The 17862-nt window shown below is 46.2% G+C and overlaps 1 protein-coding gene across 5 annotated transcripts in view; it reads right to left on the reverse strand.

Annotated features, from left to right (window-relative positions):
* Window positions 1-2214: 2214 nt before the first annotated feature.
* The window catches only part of RNF44 (ring finger protein 44), a 40653-nt gene continuing 25005 nt past the window's right edge, over window positions 2215-17862 (reverse strand). For all 5 annotated transcript variants that reach the window (XM_075600772.1, XM_075600774.1, XM_075600771.1 and 2 more), the window contains 7 exons: window positions 16241-16408; window positions 9168-9329; window positions 8782-8897; window positions 8156-8243; window positions 7916-8037; window positions 7465-7564; window positions 2215-6566 (listed from right to left, as the gene is read on the reverse strand). In XM_075600772.1, coding sequence (XP_075456887.1) covers window positions 6504-6566; window positions 7465-7564; window positions 7916-8037; window positions 8156-8243; window positions 8782-8897; window positions 9168-9329; window positions 16241-16408 — 819 coding nt within the window. In that variant the 3' untranslated portion in view covers window positions 2215-6503. The remainder of the gene's footprint in view (window positions 6567-7464; window positions 7565-7915; window positions 8038-8155; window positions 8244-8781; window positions 8898-9167; window positions 9330-16240; window positions 16409-17862) is intronic.

Here is a 17862-nt window from a genome sequence, read left to right on the forward strand (position 1 = left end):
GAATGTAAATGAAGCAATGCACTTTGATCTGGTGTTTAAGTGCAGTACAATGATGGTGCATTCATGCTACATATTGCAGGGGCAGTACCTATAAGAACCATGGTGTACTAATGGCAGTGACGTTTACGGGGATGTTTCTTGTTTTCTTACCAAAATCAGACACATGGAATGACATTGAAATAATTCCTTAACATTTGCACACGGGAAGTGGAGACTTGGGAGGAATCTGATTTCTCTATTTTGTTTCTCATGGTGTTCACCAGAGTTTGCACTAGCAACCCCCTTCCCTTATCTATATTGGCTCTGAGCAAGGACAATGGTAAAGAAAACACTTGTTTGACAAACACCTCCCAATGATGGACCCTGAACAAAAGGAATTTGTGCTGTAAACCATGTGATTGTTTAAGAAGCCTATTAGAAAGTGATTGCACATTATATAAAAAAAATAAATAAAGGAACCCCCCTATGCTTGGAGTATGTACATTGTAACCCCCACAAGTGAGCAATCTGCTCTGTACAGAACTCCAATTGATCACAATCACATATCAATGCCTGTTTTGCATATCTAGATGTGGTGGTCTTGTCCCTGAAATGTCACTAGGGGAAGTCTTCCAGTGTTTACTTATCCTCTAGCAGCTGTTAATATAAAAACGGGACAGGAACAGCAGATAAAGATCACTTGAAACCTCCCTATATTGTTGTAAGGCTTTATAAACCATGTTTGACTTCTCCCATGTGTCTCTTGCAAGTATTTGAGATCCTACACTAAAATAAAATTGGGACTCACCTTTTTTTTTTTATGTATGCAAGCCATACTTTTTCTTCACCATTTTCCTCAAACACTGGTTGATCCGCATTTTTTTATGAAGCCTATGTACTAATATCCTATTTGAATTACTTTTGTGCATCAGTTAATGCTAAAAAACAAACAAAAAAAAACTAAACCTTTATTAAAAATTTTTTAATGGTCATTGTTTCTCCAGAACAATCATTTTTGTAAAGGAGTTTAAAAATGGAATGGGGGGGAGGGGGGGGGCGCAGAAACACCTTTTTCATAAAGCGGTAAATAAAAATACAGTATAGATTGCTGGTTTAGCAATATACATTAAGAGACCCTGAAAATCAGTTCAAAATGGTCTTTCCTGTGCGCCATTATCAGGACTTCATCACAGGAGAGGAAGTAAAGCTTCCAGATCAAGATAACTGCAAGCACCTTTGAGAAATTATTTGCATGAATATGTTGCTGCTGAAAATGCAGAGGAAATCTTATAAGATCCAAAATACATCCCACTGTGTATGACCTAGGTCCCCAATAGAGATGGGTGAATTTTGGATCCGCCAGGTCCTTTGGTCTGCGGATTCCAGCAGGTCGATAAAAAAAAGGCAATCCGCATTTTGCGGATTATCAACGCCAATACGCTCCGCAGATGCCACAACACGTGAATGGATTTGTAGAAGTCTTAAGAATCCGCCAACAGATTGCTGAATCTGCGGATTGGATTCTACAAATCCATCCACGGGTTGTATCCAATGGCTGTTTTTGAATCTGTGCAGATTGAAGCCGTCTAAAGTCAAGTTTGCGGATTTTACACAGCGAATTTTGGGGATAATCGGCAAAAATCCGGGAAACAGATTTGGGCAGATTCGCCTATCTCCAGGCCCCAACCAGTAGCTTGGTGTTTATTATAGATCGCGACAGGAAACGACGGGGGAAAAAGTTGAGAGCCTGCTATGATAAGACTTCCCCATATGGTGCGGTTTAGTTCAATTACCATGTTTGGTGTTCCCGATAGGATCAGAAACCAAAATATAGTACCCGGGACAGTCAAACTGATAAAATAAATAGAATGGCAAGCACATTTCCCCTCCTAAATAGTTGCAACGTCTTGCATCACAAAGGTAAGGGATTTTATTGGCATGGGGGGGATCTTTATTGGCATGGGGGTGGGGGGGGGGTTGTGTGGTTGAGCCAAGGGAGGACATCTGTGCCAAAAGGAGGGGCAAGTGACTTTACTGTGACTGGCAAATGTTAGTTGCATTTTACCAGCACTGGCCACACAGTCTGCATTCACATTTTCCATATTATTGGAGGTGGGTCACAGCTTACAAAATGTTCTCCCTCATTGGTGTAAGGACTGTGTGGGAACCTAATCCAAAAACACACGCACACACACGTCAAGTCATACCGGCTGAAATAATGGAGAAATGTTCTGGTATTGTCCTTGTACATTTATTAGTGAAGAACCCTCTCAATTCAGCCACAACATTAAAAAAAATAAATGATTGCACTACCAGGTCAAGCAAAACTAGCAACTTTCATTTTAAAAAAAGTACAAATCTGTTAAAAATTTCAATCAGTATACACATATATATAATACAATATTACTAGTTATGTTAAATGCTACAAACCAATATGATTCCAATGGAATGGAGAAAAAAAAACAAACACACTTTGATAGCTTCAAGAACCATTTTCTATATATTAGCATTTTTTTTCTTCAAATACATACATGGGAAATGAGGTAACCAGTAAATGTGCAAGTACCAAAAGCCAAAAATAAAAAGTTTATATTGATATATCTATATATGTATACACACACATATAGATATACAGTTCTAACACAGAAGACACCTCCGGGACCCTGAGTAAGGGAAGCCACAACTCTGGGGGCAGGAATGTTAGTGGGAAGGAGCAGGGAAAAATAATTGAGAGAAAACAGCCCAGTGTGAATAAGGGGTCCAGGAGGTTAGGATGAAACAGTAAACAATCCACTATATCCCACCATAGGGGTAAAAATCATTGGTTAAGGAAAAGAAAAAAAAGTGGCATCTATGCAGCAATCACAGACATCCTAAATCAATGGGTTGCAAGTCTCAGATTGATAATGAAGTGATAACTGCTTCTCATACTGAATTCAGCAGCACTCAAGCTATGGTTGTGGGGTTCCTACAGAGTTTAAACTAGAGGAAGAACCTCATGTCTTTCTTTTTCATACGGCGGAGCAGAGGGTAGATTAATTATTAACCCAGCCTCTGCTGAAGGTGTGGTTATTATGTGTAAGAGCGACGGATGCCTCCAGCAGCTAAGGCATTTTAACGGATAGGCAGCAGATACTGCTGTTGTCTGTCTGTTTTGAATCTCTTGAAATAATTCTGACTTGTTGATATATACAGTAAGACCTTTGGTAATTTGTGTGCTGTAAAACAGGTGCTTGAGCCTGTTCTCTGCTGCATTCACTACCTGCTTCCATTTACCCCTTTGTAAGAACTGGAGAGTTGGGAGCAATGACGGGGGTTACTTGTTGTGGGAGGAAGGGAAATGGCAAAGATACAATCACGCTCCAGCATATGGAACAGGCAAATTCCCCACCGTTATCACTGTTAGGAGTATGGCTTAAAACCCCTTGCCCTGCATGTATATAGAGATGAAATGGATGAATGACAGGGAAGCCATCATATAGTGGGAATGGTGTACATCAAAAGGGTGAAGCTCTCAATGCGATTATATTGGAAAACCAGTCACCTTGCTGTACAGTCTTGATTAGTGAGCCTGGTCATCTCTCAGGGCTGCAGCAGATCATGCTACAGTGCTGACAGCTTGCAAAAGATATATAGGTGATCAGAACCTCTTGTACTTTCATACTACTATTCTTTTTATCAGTTATAATGTGGCCAACAAGGCAATTACAACGTGGATTCCAGTGCATATGTATGTATATAATAAATTATGTGATCTGCAATGCATTTCCATGGCCCTCCAGCAGTGAGAACAGTGAAGATGTGAGAGGAGAGGAAGACATCTACAGCTGGAAAGAGGTCAGCCCTGGGATGCCAAAGAGGTCAGCAACAGACAGTCAAGCAATGTGTTACAGGCCCATCTGGCAGCTAAAGGTTACTGCCCCACTTATCCAGCAAATATTTGTTACGGTGTTCAGTACAAACAAGGTGGGACTGGCACACAGACAGCTGAACCACTAGTTCCCATCTCCATTTGAGGCTGCAAAAGCAAAGAACCAGCAACCGTCATTAACTCCAATGTCCCACCCATCCTCAGACACTGATGCTTTGTCCCAAGGCAACATAGGACACTGGAATTAATTCAGGTTACAGAGTTTGCAGTGCCTACAGTTTTTTGTCATCTCGGGTACAGGGTTCGGGGCACTGGTAAATGGAGGAATGAACCTCCCTTTTTAGGAAGGGAATGCAACAGAAAATAAACAGAATAGTTCCAATCCTATGTAGTGGCAGTACCCATTAACATTTTCATTGTTAACAGGTTGCTCTTGCAATGTGTTGTGGACCTCATCACTGAAGTAGTTAACTTTCTAAAAACACCCCATTGCACACAATCCCTGCCCGAGTGTGACCTTCACAGGCAAGACATTCAAATCCCTACAAACAATTCAGGTGCCTTCTGCTTGGCGAACAAGTGCACAGCAGGAATCAGCTCAGCATGATACATACCCCTATATAACGCTTATCCCAACCCCACCCTCCCCCACCCCCCTTCCCCTCACGTCACTCCACAGACGGCCAAGGGTTAGCGAATACCATATTCCAAGCTGCTCAGACATGCATATTGTGAAACATTAAGACAGACTCTTTCTGCCCGACCGTTAAACGCGCGCACAGATCGGAAATGGTTGGCTGGCTCTTTTTTGTTTTGTTTTTTTTCTCACTGTTCAATCATGCAAAAAACTCAAACTGAAACAGATACAAAATTGATAAATAAGGCAGCCGCGTGCCCGGGTGCACCGTGTTTCTTGGCTCTCGCGGGTGCTGGGATGGGAAAAACGCGGGTGCCAAGTGCAACACGCTCACGAGAACACCGCTGGGCGTGCAACAGAGTGTGCTCCGTGGCGTGACACTGACCTGCGAGTTGTGTGACCTACTTACTGCCCAACAAAAGATATTGCAGAGGCATTACCAGGGCGCTCATTAGCAGGGAGGGAGAATAAAGAGGTGGGCAAACATCCCTTGCACAGCGGAAAGGGAGACTGACTAGTACAACACCTTTGTTAGGAGACAAAGAAAAGGTTATTACACATTAAATATTCTAGTGTTCTCTTATTGGACGTTATAGTTAAACAAGAGACATCTGTGGTCTCAAAAGATAGTGTACAGTATGATAGACTGAAAAATGTTGGTCCAATAAAGTTCAGTAAGCTATCCGAGTTTCCTGCTACTGGGCAGGTGAAACCTGGAACTGAAATGATACATTTTAACACCTGAAACAGTGAAGTTACACCAAATTGAATGCAACTTCTCTAATATTACGTGGTTCTGTAAAATGCGGTTGTCTAAACCAGTCTCCAGTTAGCAGTGTGTGGGTATGTAAAACAAGGAGCTAGTAATGCGAGTGATGGTGAAGGAGGGGTTACCACCCTTATTAGCTTCACACGTGCTAGAAGCCGGTGGAGGATGGTGACCCTTCCTAAAAATCACAAACAGAAAGCCTTAGTCCCTTAACTCTCCATAGACACTTTTTGCCTTGCTCATTCGTTTTCTTCTCTCGGCTTTGAAGCCGTGGGGAAAAATGCAAGAACTTTGGATGAGGAAAGTAAAATTGGAGAAAAACAAAAAAAGTGTCTTAAGTCAGTGGAGGGAAGAGGAAAAAAAAAAAAAAAAAAAAAGAGGAGGCGGCTTTTGCTAGATGTGTAGCGCCTTTGTGGTAGGAGCCGTCTGCAATGCTTACTCTCCTCCAGCACCGAATGGCTCATCAAATCTCCAGTCTATTACCATTTACAACTTGGCCCAGCCTCTACATATCAGCAGCAGTTTCCTCTACCTTTCTGCATGGGGGTGGCCAAGTAAGATAAGTGAGCTAGGGGAGGGTCAGACACAGGTGATGCAGTAGCGATGCCAATATAAAAAGGAAAAAAAATCATTATTAACCCTTTTCCTGGCTACAAGAGATCCTACGGGATCATACTGGCAGTAATGGGGTTAAGCCGCTGTTCCAGAACAATTAAAACAAAAATAATAAAACAGCTCCCACTAGGAGCTTCAGTGCAAACATATTCAAAGAAGCAGCTGTGACATTCCCCTCAACCAAGGGATTGGCAGCAGAAGAGTTTGAACAGGGGTGTCCCTGGTAATGCCTCGAGATGCCCTTTGGGGGCTAGCACTGGCCATAATGACCCAGTCCATTTTCTGTAAGCCTCAGCTACCCTCAAAAGGAAGGGGGAAGAGGGAGATTCTCGCCCATTCGCAACCCAATGCATCTCCAACACACCTCAAATCCCTCCCTGTGCCCACAAATATGAGACAATGCGCAGGCAGTGCTGGGAAGTATTGGGGTGTAGAGGTATTAGGATGGAGACCGTGGAATGTGTGACTCGACACCACCTCCAGATCCAACGCTGCTGTGTCCTAGCCGGAAGGACAGGCGCAGGTGGAGAAGGAAGCTGAAGCATCCGAGTCAGGCAAGGAGGCTGGTTTGTTTTGTGTTGATCCCTCTGGGTTTGTGCACCGGCGGGAGGCAAGAGGGCATTCTCCTGTCCTCACTCCCCATCTCTGTGAGCCTCAGAGGCGTCAGCCCGGCAGATGGGACATGTGCGGTTTGACTGGTGGAGGGGGAACAGAACAAGGGTTAGATGTGTCATGTATGGTCTGCATCAGGAAATGAATATTTCCTAGTTACAAGAACAGAGGACTATAGCAGTTGCTTCACTATTACAGTACAAATAATTAACCGCACGTGTCTGAAACATGTTATTAAAAATAAAGATGCATAATGAAGAATACAGATACTGAATAAAGAATATATAGTATGTTTGCTTAATGATTATAGAGAACATTTAGGGTTCAAAACCTTGTCAGCTCTGTGTGAGTGGAGGAGGGATAATAACAAGGTATGTGGTGATATTACTTCATAAAGAGAAGGGACAACATTCCTAAAGGGGAAGGCCTTTCACCATATCACTGCGAACTCCAACGCAGTGGGGGATTAGAAGAAAAAACATGCAGTGCTCACCACCATTTAAAGCAGCAATCTGCAAAAATAGTAAATTGAGCTCTGGTGGTGCTCTGGTGCTGAACCCCTACTGTCAGAGCAGGGGAACCTCTGATTCGAGTTATATGCAAGTGCGGTGCTACCCCATTAAAAAAAACCAATACTGCCACCCGGTATCGGTCAAAAGGAAGCCTCAAACTATGACAATTGGTCCACAGATTCTCTGAGATTTGACGCCCATATTTCATCCCCAGGAGGGCGCAAGAGCAAGTACACCGGTAATTATCTCGGAAACCAGGGATGCCTGGTGCACGGATTGTACAACAGTTAACAAAACATATGAAGGATCGCAATCTTTCTAATTCTAGGCATTTAACCTGAAAAAACACCCCAAACCACTACTACGGTCAGTAACTAATCTTATACCTCCCATCCATTTATGCCTTGTACAGCACTGCTGTGTTACCCTTCGGTTATGAGGGAATGCTGGAGAGGGCACAGCAACCTACCTTAAGCCACTTATCAACACACTTTGCGTGGAACTCGTGGTTACAAGGTAACACCCGGAGGAGCTGCCGGCTCTCAAAGTCACTAAAGCACACAACACACCTGGGAAATCAGAGCAAAAATGGTTACAACCCACGCTGTCATTTTAAATCCATAGCCATTTCATGGGCTTGGCACCTGCACCCATGTGGGTAAAATACTAAGAGAGAGCAACAAGAATAGAAAATAAATATGAACAATTACCCCGGGTGCTTAAGAAGCTGAGGGGGTAGATGCCAGTCTCTTCTAACTCTTAACACCGACAGAGCATGATCAAAAATGGGTGCTTTCCCACACTAAGGCAGTGCTTTTATAACACGCATCATTCATACACATCTCCCTTCTCAGGCAAGTTTCTATGTTAACCTGTAGCACTATGGAATACAATGCCAGACCCAAAGTCATATTACTCACAGTGTCTGCTCCGATTGGTGGCTCTCATGGTTGAAGCGGTAGGAAGGAAGCTGCTCAATGTTGGCTTTGGTGAGTCCCCGTGGCTTTGCCTCTCCCAGACGTTCAGCTAAATTTAACAATGCCTGCGGGAAAGAGAAAACTCATACACCATAGGAAGGGCAGAGCTTGTGCGAGCTCACCCGGTGCTAGAATGGGGCCACAATGCGCTCAAGTTGGGGGCATAAGCCGAGTCAAACATACCTCATAATTCTCCATTTCCACATCATCCACATCCAAATCCAGACTGATAGCCGGACCAACGGAGGTGGGAGACACGGGAAGCATGGAACTGCCAAGAGAAGAAGAAATTGGATCAAAAAAAAAAAAAAAAAAATCAGAGATCCATAAGAGCAGAAAAAAAAAAGGGGGACCAAAAAGTAACAGGGACTAAAACAGAGAAGGATAAAAGGATAGCAGAGATTAAGGTAAAAGTTATTGTGTTCCATCATGTCTTCACATTCATGTTCTATCCCTCACATTGCTAGGAGCGGTGTGCAGGCATACCCCGGTTTAAGGACACTCGCGAGTAAGGACATATCGCCCAATAGGCAAACGGCAGCTCGCGCATGCGCCTGTCAGCACGTCCTGAACAGCAATACCGGCTCCCTACCTGTACCGAAGCTGTGCGCAAGCGGGGAGACTATAGAGCCTGTTACAAATGCGTTAATTACATCAGTTATGCACGTATATGATGATTGCAGTACAGTACATGCATCGATAAGTGGGGAAAAGGTTGTGCTTCACTTTAAGTACATTTTCGCTTTACATACATGCTCTGGACCCATTGCGTACGTTAATGTGGGGTATGCCTGTAGTATGATACTCACAGAAAGTAGGGCAGGAAGCTGGGGTAATAAGATGGAGGCAGTGGAGGAGGCGGCATTGGTTGCTGCAGACGATATCGCTGGGCATTCAGTCGCCGTGGCATCAGATGAGAGTATGGCTGCACAAAAGAAGGTAAAGAGTAGTGTGAAGACCGATACTCGCGCATTAATCGCAGACTCCTATTTACTGAGCCGTATTCTGCCATTAGACACTGGGTCCTGAATGGACTGAAAGGTTCTCCAAGCACCGGATGGTTCCTTATGGTAGAGGACAGCTTAGTAAATATGGCCCAAAATGTACCAGGCCCATGACCCCACACGTCAGTAAATACACGCGCGCATAAGGGAGTTGCAGTGGCACAATTGCTTTGTGACCATGTCGAACTCACCACAGGAAAGGACAGCTCCTGGTGCAATGCATCATGGGAGAGGTAGTGCATGGGCACTGAAGGAGGCAACGCAGATACAGGGTGGGAGTGGTGGAACGGGAAGTTGCCCATGTGATGCTGGTCCCCCCGAAGATCCAACTCATTCTCTATCCTCTGCAGAGGCTTTAATAGAGAGAAGGGAAAAATGAAGACGGCAGGAGGAGGATAGAGAATGAAAGTAGTAGGACCGGTATAACAGAAAGCAGGAGGGGATATCACATAAGCACAAGCAAGCATGACAGAGAGAAGGCAGGTGATGGAGGGAAAAAGAGTAAGTCAGGAGCAGAGCAGGATAGTGAAGGGAACCAGCAATAAGGAGTAAAGGATAAAGATAGGGCAGAAAAGGGGGCAGAAGGCAGGGGAAATGAAAATGTTTAAAAAAGGAAGAGAGAGGGAGCATTGGATACATGAGAGAAATAAACAGACACCTCCTTAAAACAAACCATAATGAACCTCATCGCACTGTTCATTTACATATAAGCCAGATTCACAAAAGGGCCAGGATAAAAGACAGAATAAACAAAGGATCAGCACGCAAAATACACGGTCTAAAAAAAAATTTAAAAAACCCATTTATTTAAATAGTCATATGTTAAGGAAATTGTTCAAAAACTATAAATGTAATAACCCAATGATATATAAATGTATACACATAAGTATGCGCTTCTATCCAGGAGAGGTAAAAAATAAATAAAATAAAAGTAGGATGTGAAAAAGAATTGAAAAAATTCACAAACTAAAAAAATATATACAAACGATACAAAATAACATTATTTACCACTAAAAAAAACTCCATTATAAAAGGGGGGTGGGGGGGAAATGAAGGGAACCCCTCCCCCCCAAAAAAAATTACATTGTGTCTTTGAAAAAGAAATACCTATGACGCGATAATCCAAATCAATTCATCAATAAAATCCAACGGAATGTCTCCTGCACTTAGCTGTTACCATACAGCTCCCAATCGGGGTAATAATTACTAAACGAAGGCCCCTCGTGGCCATGAAGGACCAGCGAGGTCCGAAACGTCACGCTGTCCGATTAGAGGGATGCAATCAGCATTGCCGTTACGGAGGACAACATGAACAGGAGTATATATGAATAAATAAATAAATAAAGATAGATAAATAGATTTGGGATCATTGAAACAGATGGGACATCTGAAATGGAAAGATGACCTGTCCATTGTCTTGCGTGAGATCTACTACTTAGTTTGACAATTGTTGTCCCGATTGGGAGCTGTACGGTAACAGCTGCATGCAGGACACATTCAGTTGGATTTTATTGATGAATTGATTGGATTATCTCGTTAGAGACATTTTTTCACAACAATCTAATTCTCTTTGGTTCTCCTGTTTTTTTCCTTCTGCTTTGTGTGTTTTTCCATTCCTTTTTTTCCCCCTCTATAGGAGTTTTCAGTGGTTTACATATTTTATATATTTTTGTTTTCTTTTCAATTATTTTTCACATCCTACTGGTTTATTTTTTTACCTCATTTGGATACAAGTGCATACGCATTTAAATATTTTTGGGTTATTACATTTATACATTTTTTAACCATTTTATTTTTTATTAAAAACAGGACTATTAAAATATATATATTTTGTTAAGTGTATTTTGAATGCTGATCCCTTGTTTATTCTAGATCTTATTAATACAACATAAATGTTATTTTAGCGTCTGCATATCCATTAAAGCTACAGTTCAAGCAATATCCAACATGTTTTTTTTTTTTTAAATAAATCAGTTCTGTACTATGAGAAAATACTTGTACAGTATTTAAAAATAAAATAAAATGTTAGACATTTTTTAATGTATTCTAATGCAACAAGCATTTTGGCTCCTATCTTCTTTAATATATAAAATCAAAGGTTGGTACTAGCTGCGGTGAATGTGATTGGTCCGTGGCCAGCCCGACTGTCATTGCCCAAGAGGTACGCCCCACTGTGACACACACCGCCCACACGACTGTCATTGGCCAAAACTTACACTGACATCACTGACACACACCTACTTCACTGTCACACACTTGCACTGAGAGCATACCCCCAAAGAAGCCCTGCAGAGTCCTTGGTAAATTCATCTCACACTCTCACCCCTGTGTACACACACACACACACACACACACACAATATGTCCTGTTTCACACACACACTTTACATATTAATATGCCCACTTTCAAATTCCCCTTCCTACATATTAATATGGACGGACACACACACACACACACACACACACACACACACACACACACACACACACACACACACACACACACACACACACACACACACACACACACACACACACACACACACACACACACACACACACACACCTCCCCGGCGCTCACTTCCCTCCCTCCCGGCAGGGGGACAGGCAGTGGCCAGGCAGTGGCCAGGCAGCCTCCGGAAGTACCCCCTTCCTCCTGCAGCTGCTCCCACCAGATGTCGCTCTCTCTTTCCTCAGGCTATGGCGTCGTTGGCAATAGTGAGGCGGTCTGTTCCCGCCCAGCTCCTGTCAGGTGCGTGTTTTCCCGCCCAAAGACCCGCCACTGTCCGCGCGCTTACCCCCTCTGCTGGGCACTCGCATAATGTCACACAAGATGGTGGCGTTGGCAATAGTGAGGCGGTCTGTTCCCGCCCGGCTCCTGTCAGGTGCGTGTTTTCCCGCCCAAAGACCCGCCACTGTCCGCGCGCTCACCCCCTGGCCCCCTCCCCCCTCGGCGCGTGACGGTTGCTCCCTCTATCAGAGAGGCTACAGGATTTACCCGCGCTGCGGGGTCAGTCACAATGCAGACATAGCCAGTCGGTGTGTCAATGTCAGACAGAGTGGGCGGACATGCTTTGTGTGGGGTGAGGGCCACCCTCTGTCTATAATAAACATTCATGGCTACCAGCCCCTTATAAAAAAGGCCTCACCTCACTCCCCAGCGCTCACTCACCTCACCTCCCACTGTCCCCCCCCTCCTGTCCACTGTCCCCCCCCCTGCTGTCCACTGTCCCCCCCCCCTCCTGTCCACTGTCCCTCCCTCCCTCTGGGGGGTGGGAGAGGGGGAGCACACAAATAGGGGGGACAGGAGGGAGCAGGAAATTTAACTCACGGGCAACGCCGGGTCTCTCAGCTAGTTGCAACTATTTACAAAGTCACATTCCCTTCTGAAACAGCACCATCTTTTTTAGCCCTGTCCTCTCTCTAGTCGCATGATCTTCCTCACAGAACTTTGGCTGTCGGTGCAGAAGAAGAGGACTCAAGATACATTTAGTGAACCCCAAGCCGAATCTTGGCCGATCGATCACGAGAACAGATCGAATGGCAAGTTAGCTAATCAATTGTCAATGTATAGAAAAAAGAAAATGCACACACAGCGCACCACGAAATAATTAAAAATGTATAACAATTTTAATATCTGATCAAATGACCACACAAATGATTTAACAACATCCACAAAGATCAATGTAAATGAAAACACAATAATTGCATTAAATACCAGGACACTGCCACATAGGGATACTGAACTAGCTCTGACTTCTGTGAAGCCTACACCAAGAACCTAATTAATCTAACAAAACATTTGTAATAGAAGTTCTACTTAGCAACATGATTCAAATACCACAATGAGGGGGCCAGATACTGACCACAAGCGATAGCGGGTAGCAGTGGTTGGCGCGATATGTCTGGACTGCACCAGCACTCGGCAGAACTTCCCTCCGCTTGCGCTTCCTGGTCCCTCCATCCCAGCCAATGTGTGAGCGCGTAGAGCAGCCTCTCGTGACCTGCACGCGTTTCGCAACAGCGTGCTTCGTCAGTTCAGTATCCCTATGTGGAGTGTCCTGGTATTTAATGCAATTATTGTGGTTTCATTTACATTGATCTTTGTGGTTGTTATTGTATCATTTGTGTGGTCATTTGACAAGATACCGTATTTCCTCGATTCTAAGACGCACTTTTTTTCCCAATTTCACATCTCTGAAATAGGGGTGCGTTTTAGAATCGATGTACTAAAAAAAAAAAAAAAAAAAAACCTGCTTGGGGGCGCTACAGACGGAGGGCGTGCAGCTTTCAGCGTTTTAACAAAAAGCGCGGTAGCCGTCTGCTTGAACCACGGCCCCCCGCCCGCTCTCCCCCTTGTCTCAGTTGGTTGCTTGAAGTGCTGGCCCCCCCTCTGCGACCCACAGCAGTGCGGCTGTAGCGGCACCAAGAGCTGACCGCCCCTGACTGCTACTCACAGCTTCCAGCCCCACGAGCCCTCTGCTACTCACAGCTTCCAGCCCTCTGCTACTCACAGCTTCCAGCCCCACGAGCCCTCTGCTACTCACAGCTTCCAGCCCTCTGCTACTCACAGCTTCCAGCCCCACGAGCCCTCTGCTACTCACAGCTTCCAGCCCTCTGCTACTCACAGCTTCCAGCCCTCTGCTACTCACAGCTTCCAGCCCTCTGCTACTCACAGCATCCAGCCCTCTGCTACTCACAGCTTCCAGCCCTCTGCTACTCACAGCTTCCAGCCCTCTGCTACTCACAGCTTCCAGCCCTCTGCTACTCACAGCTTCCAGCCCTCTGCTACTCACAGCTTCCAGCCCTCTGCTACTCACAGCTTCCAGCCCTCTGCTACTCACAGCATCCAGCCCTCTGCTACTCACAGCATCCAGCCCTCTGCTACTCACAGCATCCAGCCCTCTGCTACTCACAGCTTCCAGCCCTCTGCTACTCACAGCTTCCAGCCCTCTGCTACTCACAGCTTCCAGCCCTCTGCTACTCACAGCATCCAGCCCTCTGCTACTCACAGCATCCAGCCCTCTGCTACTCACAGCATCCAGCCCTCTGCTACTCACAGCTTCCAGCCCCATGAACCCTCCGCCCCCCCTCTGCTACTCACAGCTTCCTGCCCCATGAACCCTCCACTACTCACAGCTTCCTGCCCCATGAACCCTCCGCTCCCCCCCCCCCCCTCTGCTACTCACAGCTTCAGCTGCCAGCCCCACGAGCCCTCCGACCCCTCCCTTGTCTCTGTCACTCTGTGTGTGTATGTGTCTCTCTCTGTGTGATTCTCTGTCACTCTGTGTGTGTATGTGTCTCTCTCTCTGTGTGATCCTCTGTCACTCTGTGTGTGTGTGTGTGTGTGTGTGTGTGTGTGTATGTGTCTCTCTGTGTGATTCTCTGTCACTCTGTGTGTGTGTATGTATGTGTCTCTCTCTGTGTGTCTGTTACTCTGTGTGTGTTTGTGTATGTGTCTCTGTGTGTGTTTGTCTCTGTCACTCTGTGTGTGTGTATGTGTCTCTCTCTGTGTGACTCTGTGTGTGTTTGTGTATGTGTGTGTGTCTCTGTCACTCTGTGTTTGTGTATGTGTCTCTATGTGTGTCCCCCTCCCCACCACTGTCTCCCTCCCCCCCTCCCCTCCACTGTCTCCCTCCCCCCCTCCCCTCCACTGTCTCCCTCCCCCCTCCCCTCCACTGTCTCCCTCCCCCCTCCCCTCCACTGTCTCCCTCCCCCCCTCCCCTCCACTGTCTCCCTCCCCCCCTCCCCTCCACTGTCTCCCTCCCCCCTCCCCTCCACTGTCTCCCTCCCCCCCTCCCCTCCACTGTCTCCCTCACCCCTCCCCTCCACTGTCTCCCTCCCCCCCTCCCCTCCACTGTCTCCCTCCCCCCCTCCCCTCCACTGTCTCCCTCCCCCCCTCCCCTCCACTGTCTCTCCCCCCCTCCCCTCCACTGTCTCCCTCCCCCCCTCCCCTCCACTGTCTCCCTCCCCCCCTCCCCTCCACTGTCTCCCTCCCCCCCTCCCCTCCACTGTCTCCCTCCCCCCCTCCCCTCCACTGTCTCCCTCCCCTCCTCCCCTCCACTGTCTCCCTCCCCTCCTCCCCTCCACTGTCTCCCTCCCCTCCACTGTCTCCATTCTTCCCCATCCCCTTCTCCCCCATCCCCTTCTACCCCCATCCCTCCATTCCCTCCTTTCTCCCCCCCTTCCCTCCTTTCTCCCCCCCTTTCTCCCCTCCTTCCCTCCTTTCTCCCCCCCTTCCCCACCTCCTTCCCCCCTTTCCCCCCCCCTTCCCCCCTTTCCCCCCCCTTCCCTCCTTTCCCCCCCCCTTCCCTCCTTTTCCCCCCCCTTCCCTCCTTTCCCCCCCCTTCCCTCCTTTCCCCCCCCTTCCCTCCTTTCCCCCCCCTTCCCCCCTTTCCCCCCTTTCCCCCCCTTCCCCCCTTTCCCCCCCTTCCCTCCTTTCCCCCCCCTTCCCTCCTTTCCCCCCCCTTCCCTCCTTTCCCCCCCCTTCCCTCCTTTCCCCCCCCTTCCCTCCTTTCCCCCCCCTTCCCTCCTTTCCCCCCCTTCCCTCCTTTCTCTCCCCCCCTTCCCTCCTTTCTCTCCCCCCCTTCCCTCCTTTCCCCCCCCTTCCCTCCTTTCCCCCCCCTTCCCTCCTTTCTCTCCCCCCTTCCCTCCTTCCTCCCCCCATCCATTCTCTCTCTGCTCATCCGATACTGTCTCTCTCTCTCCCCATTCTGTGTCTGCCTCTCTCTAGTGCAGATAAATGTATGCTACTGTTTGCTTAAAAAAATAAAAAAATCTGCACATTTAATATATTGGGTTTTTTTTTCCCACAATTTTTTTATTAAATCAAGGGTGCGTCTTAGAATCGATGGCGTCTTAGAATCGAGGAAATAGGGTATTAAAATTGTTATACATTTTTAATTAATTCGTGGTGCGCTGTGTGTGCATTTTCTGTTTGTCTTTTGGGATCCCCTTCAGGAGTTCTCAACTTTAGGAGCGTTGTGGGGAGTTGCTCCAGCGTGCACAGCTGCAAGCGGATTATTTTCAGCTGATTTTAAAGGACAGCCCGAGGGCAGATTTCTTGCTTTGTACTTTAGCATTGATGAACATATTGAATTTGAATTAATTTATTTTTAATTTAAGAAACCACAGCTTGGACTGCAGCTTTAATGCCAGCCAGAAAACAAGCACACAACCTGGCCTGAGAGTCTCCAATGACCTCCTTGCGCCCTCATCACAGGAAGAAGTAGGATTCATTACAGAGGAGACCCCGTGGGACTTACCATTCTCTGCGGCTGCACTGTAACAAAGGGGGCAAGAGACGCCAGATGAGGGGGCTGGTGTGGGGGTAGCGGCGGGTGAGGATGCAAGATGTAATGTTCGCTGGGTAGCAGTGGAGGAAATGGCTGGTACGAGACGGGAAGCTGCTGCATGGTGCACCCTGGAATCAGCTGCAAAAGGAAAGTCGTATTAGCTAAAGTGCAGCTTACTCACTGCTTATTCAAATGATTTATCATGCTACCATTTCAAGGCAGCCAGGGACAACCTAATGTATTTCTCTTTCAAAAAGGTGCAGTTTCATTTAATAACGTTACTTTTTTCATTTTATTGTAATCACATACAGGCATACCCCGCTTTAAGGACACTCACTTTAAGTACACTTGCGAGTAAGTACATTTCGCTCAATAGGCAAACGGCAGCTCACGCATGCGCCTGTCAGTACGTCCTGAACAGCAATACCGGCACCTTACCTGTACCGAAGCTGTGCGCAAGCGGGGAGACTATAGAGCCTGTTACAAATGCGTTATTCACATCAGTTATGCACGTATATGACAATTGCAGTACAGCACATGCATCAAAAGTGGGAAAAAGGGAGTGCTTCACTTTAAGTACATTTTCACTTTACATACATGCTCCGGTCCCATTGCGTACGTTAATGCGGGGTATGCCTGTACTTGGTTATGTAGTAACAAAGTAGGGAGACAGAGTTGGTGGCATGAGACCTTTAATTGGACCAACTAGTTGAAATGTTACAAGCTTTCGAAACACTCAGGGTCCTTCATCGGCTATGACACCGGGAGGTTTGAAAGCTTGTAACATTTCAACCACTTAGTCCAAGAAAAGGTATCTTACCACCCACTCCCTCTCCCTCCTTTGTTATTACATGGAAAAAAGGACCAACATGGAAACCCATCCTTCTTTGCATACTTGGTTGTGAGATTTTGCATAATTGCCTAGTTTGTATAAAACAGCAGTGCAAAGAATGGGAGACTTAGGCGATTGTCATTTTCTTATTGATTCAAAGCATTTCTGCAGTGTTCTTTACCCTCTTGGGCACCAGCCCCCCACAAAAGCAACATGTATTTTGTATCCTGTGGCGTTTGTACTTTCGCAGTTTGCCTGAAAAAATGTGAATGTGAAAAACTATCAAATATATATTACATAGAAAACAAAATGCTAAAAACTGTAGTTGTTACTTGGGTCAGTATTTTCACATTACAAAGATGGATGTATAGATATGTGCCTAGTTGGACTGCACCTAGAATAATGAAAGAATACGATGTTCTAGCTCAGGAGTGGCCAACTCCAGTCCTCGCGGGCCACCAACAGGTCAAGTTTTAGGGATATCCTGCTTCAGCACAAGTGGATCAGTAAATGACTGAGTCACCTGTGCTGAAGCAGGGATATCCTCAAAACCTGACATGTTGGTGGCCCTTGACTGGAGTTGGCCACTCCTGATCTAGATTGCACCTGTGCCTTCATTTCTGATGTTGCGCTAGTTGTAGGTGGTAACGGACGCCCACCTAATTAAGGCTTCTGAGGTCTTGCACAAGCTTGAAATGCATTGGTGTGCGAAGGGGTTAAAATAAGTCCTGGTGTTCAGTGAGCTTTATTGGTGGTTTGA

This window comes from Ascaphus truei, chromosome 5 (genome assembly GCF_040206685.1).
Source record: "Ascaphus truei isolate aAscTru1 chromosome 5, aAscTru1.hap1, whole genome shotgun sequence".
Classification (NCBI taxonomy): domain Eukaryota; kingdom Metazoa; phylum Chordata; class Amphibia; order Anura; family Ascaphidae; genus Ascaphus; species Ascaphus truei.